Raw genomic sequence first — 4,389 nt, forward strand, 5'->3', positions numbered from 1 at the left:
CAACAGACTCAATAGTTGCGAGAGAAATGTTACAAGGACAATCAGGCAAGCCAAAAGGCATAATGGATGTGCAGGAGTACATCCTTAATTTGTAGGCATTACAAGGATAGTCAGGGCCAACAAAAAGGAAACACTGCAAGTCTCGCAGAAGGTGCACACGCAAAAACAGCTCAAGTCTCACAGAATGGGCAAAAACAGACGGACCAAGATTAGGACCAAAGTCACCCCACTGTGATGAGGGCATCACGAAATAGGCAAGGGAGAGTGTCACGAGCTGATTTTCATGGGCAAGGCACCGAGCATCCATAGCGCTACAATTAAACACGCAGCAGCATGCACGTGGCGTCAACACGCACTAGCATGAATACAGGCCCAATTTACAAAAGATGGACAACAACCTTGCAACAACCAAATGAGAACCTCCAGTCCAATAATCCAGCACCTACGAATAGGTCCAAGCCAAGGAAACAACCAGCCCACAATCCCAGCCTATTAGCTCAAAATTCCAACAAGTGGAAGACAGTCTAAATGTCAAGGAGCCAACTTGCAGGACACAACAATGACAAGGCAGAAACATACAACCAGGGGGCAACAGTGGTATAGAAAAGCCAAGCCATGTAGAGCCTTGTACAAGGAAAGCTGAGCATGTAACAAGGAGGCAACAGTGTTCAGAGAAAGGCATATGCAGAGCTGAGCAACCATGCAGTAAGAGTGTAGAGAGCCATGCATGCAGAGGGCAGTAAGTCATGCATGCAGTATGCAGGGAGCCATGCATACAAAGTACAGAGAGCCATGCATGCAGTGTGCAGGAACCTGACAACATAGGAAAACGAGCATGACCTGTCATATTTGTATAGATTAGTGTAGTTTGTCATTTTATGTAAGCATTTGCCTATATAAAGGTAGCTCATTGTACAAAATTTTGAAGTAGAAAGCAATAAGCAATACACAAAATTTTCCAGCAGATTGTGTTCTCTCTTCTTCTACCTTTCAGTGCTCTTAACTTTATGCGTTTGAACTAATTTTGTGCTTTCGCGTATTTTTTAGTATTATCGTAATGTTTGGGACATTAGGCTGACTTAGCGCACATTGTCGCTAAGTGCTGCACAGGACTTTCAAGCAAACATAATCCTGTGACAGCATGCTTTAGATGTACAGACATGTGTGACACTTTGACTTTAATGGAGTTTGACTTGACTTTGGTGATGTATGATTTGTAATGTATAGGAGGTTGCGCTCATAAATCTTCATTTTGCCTATGCACGGGGATGTAACTTTCGTGTGCATGTGCGTGTAGAAAACTTTGACTCTAGCCCACATTGACTTTGCGTGGAATTCCATAAGGATTTCATGCATGGCTAAAAATCAGTATCCTTTATATATGTGTTTATTAAAATGATATTATTTTAATTGATTTATATTAATTTTTTTTAAATTCACAAAAATGGTGAGTCAAACTCTCTTTGAGTTCGAAAATATTTCACTTTTAAAGTCAAATTTAAGTTTGAATTTATTTGAATTGAGTTCAAAATAGGCTCATTCTTTCTTGCAATAATAACTTCATGAAAATGAGATTATGATAACGTATAAAAATAGAGCATTACTATATGTATCCAATTTTAAGTATCAAATTATAATTAAATTGATAACATATTAGATATTATTTTTTTTTAAAATTTAAAATCGATTAATAATTTGATGATGTATAATTTAAATATCTATTTAAATAATTAAATCTAGAAGCTTTTTTTTTCCTTTTATGGCATTCAATTTTACCTACTCTAATTTACCACTGCATCAAGAAAAGGAAAATGTTGACCTAATTTTCCAACCACAGAGGTAAAACTTTTTGACCCATAGCCACGTTATCTTCAATTTAATTCAAACCAAATTCATGGTCAGTTGAATAAATAATAAAGGTCAGGCCTAGAAATAATCGCTTACTGATTAAATCATGTCAAAGTAACCCTGAATTAATCTTTTTTATAAAAAAGGTTTCAATGGTAGTTTCAAAGATACTAGAATAGAGATATGTGGCTTAAATATTTGTCAATTACCAAAATATCCTAATAAATACTTTAATTTTAAATTATTTTTTTGTAGTTATTAATTGAATTAACAATTTTTAAAATTATAACAATGAAAATTGGCAAACAATGAATAGTATTCATGGTAACTATAACATAACCAATGATTCAACCAACACTAGGGTTAGATTCAATCTTAGCTTCTCGAACTTGAATTTGAGATACAAACTGAGTTTGAAAATATGGTTCGTAGTTATAGGTGACTAATAAAGTGCTTTTATTGCTCCTAATAAAAAAAGGGTTGAAATTGTTTAGGTTTATGGTACGTCATTTCAATACATGTATCTATGAAGGCAGGACCAGAGGCTTTATCAAGAGATAGGGTAAGAAGCTCTCCATTGTTAACCCGAGCAGCGTAAGTTTGAAGGAATGAATGATAAATATTGTAAAAAATAAAAAAGTTGCACAGCTATAAATTTTATTTTTATTATCCTACGCCTTCCTAAATTTTATTTTTATTAGCTCCACCACTGATTTGGGATGAAATTTAACTATAAGCATTACTAGATTGTCTCAATTGCGTATTTCATTAAATGAAGATAGTATTATGACAATTGCTTTACAAGGAGAATTTAAGATTTCAAAAGAATGAAAGAATTGGACTTTACTGGTTACAATGACTACAACAAACTGTGATTTTATTAGGTTGAACTGCATTCTGGTGGGAGGCCCTGGGGAAATCTCTTTGTGTCTCTACAATAATCGTATATCATGTAGTTCTTTTGAACCCATTTCAGTCTTTCCTGACTTGTTGAGTCAAGATCTTGAGTGAGCCAGGCACCATTTCTGGGTGAAGATGAAGGCTTTTTTGAATTGCAGGAAGATTTTCCATTAGACCAAACACAAGCATTAGCTTTGAAGTTTCTGTAAGAAGCAGTGAAAGGAGCTTGAGTCCAGTTTGTCTTCACAAGTCCACCTCTGGTAGCCCAGTCATCAGCATTCCAGAGTGAGGAGTATATTCTCATTGGCTGATTCTTTGGGAATGGAACACCTATTGACTCTAAGTTCTTGAACTCTCTTATGGGAATTCCATCCACAGATAAGCTGAAATTACAAACAAAGAGATTTGTAAGTTTAAACAGAATAAGAGAAACAACTAAACAATATAACAAATTTTAGCTAGAGTGAAGAAACTAAATAGCTAGGATGCTCACACAATGTGCTGGGGATTCCAGAGAATGGAATAGGTATGAAAATCAGCAGTTGGGTCAAACCAGAGATAGAATTGTTGTTCTCTGTTGCCCTTGCCTTGGCTGAACACATTAGTATGAACAATGTAAGGATCACCACTCAAATTTCCCAAGAATTCGAAGTCAATTTCATCCCATGTAGAACCTTTTGAGGACAACTGCAAATTTTACATTACATTTAGTAACATGATCTTTCATTTATAGAAACTAGAGGATTCAATATAGTTAAAAACTTACATAATAAGCAGTGACAGTGCCAGCAGAGTTTCCGGGGACAAGCTTTAGCTGCATATCAATCTTGCCAAAGACATACTCATTCTTGGACTGGAAGCCAGAACCAGAGGCTTGATCAAGAGACAAAGTAAGAAGGTCCCCATTGTTAAGCATCTTGGCACGGCCATCTCCCCAAGTGATATCAAAATTTTTATTGAAGCTACCAGCAGAAGCAACCATCAAAGAACCAAACAGAAGAAGCAGTTGCAACATTGAAGCCATCGAAGCTTTGATCGAACTGAACATATACTGAAACTGAATGAACTTAATTCGTATAGATGGATGAATGTGTTGAGAATGATGGGTTGTATTTATATAGAGTAAAACAAGTAGGCATATGAAGAGGGGAAGAGGAAGGTGATGGGAAGGTACAATCAGCCAAGCTGTGTGCAGCTGTAAAGTTAAGAGGAGGATAAGAATGGAGTAAGACGCGGCTTTGCTTTTATTATGGGAAGAAGGTGAAGTGATTGTTCCCAGAGATGTTGCAGCCGAAACATGGGGTCATTTGAACTGTCATAATTTAATGTCATTCCTCCACCAGCTCCACCTTCACTACTCACCCCGAGAAAATCTTACACGGACAAAACAATATTCTATAGCCAATATGTTTTTTTTATTTTTTTTATTTTCTTATATCCATAATAAAAATTAATTTATTATAAATTAAATATTTATATGATAAGATGGCCAAAAGACTTTTTTTTTTCACTCATCAATTTTCACCCTTTAAATTTCAAAAAGCCGAATTTTCACTTGTCATCTACTTTTATTAATTAATCTTATTAAGTAAAATGGTTTAAACATTGTTTTATATAGATTTTTTTTATTTTTTTTACTCT

At 35.3% G+C, this 4,389-nt stretch overlaps 1 protein-coding gene across 1 annotated transcript; it reads right to left on the minus strand.

The window, feature by feature from the left end:
- Positions 1-2,595: 2,595 nt before the first annotated feature.
- On the minus strand, positions 2,596-3,854 carry LOC123194877 (xyloglucan endotransglucosylase/hydrolase protein 22-like). The gene is made up of 3 exons (XM_044608359.1): positions 3,515-3,854; positions 3,242-3,435; positions 2,596-3,131 (listed from the first exon to the last, which is right to left on the minus strand). Exons 1-3 carry the CDS (start codon positions 3,794-3,796, stop codon positions 2,729-2,731), a joined length of 879 nt encoding a protein of 292 aa, XP_044464294.1. The 5' UTR covers positions 3,797-3,854; the 3' UTR covers positions 2,596-2,728.
- Positions 3,855-4,389: the final 535 nt, after the last annotated feature.

This window comes from Mangifera indica, chromosome 13 (genome assembly GCF_011075055.1).
Source record: "Mangifera indica cultivar Alphonso chromosome 13, CATAS_Mindica_2.1, whole genome shotgun sequence".
Lineage (NCBI taxonomy): Eukaryota > Viridiplantae > Streptophyta > Magnoliopsida > Sapindales > Anacardiaceae > Mangifera > Mangifera indica.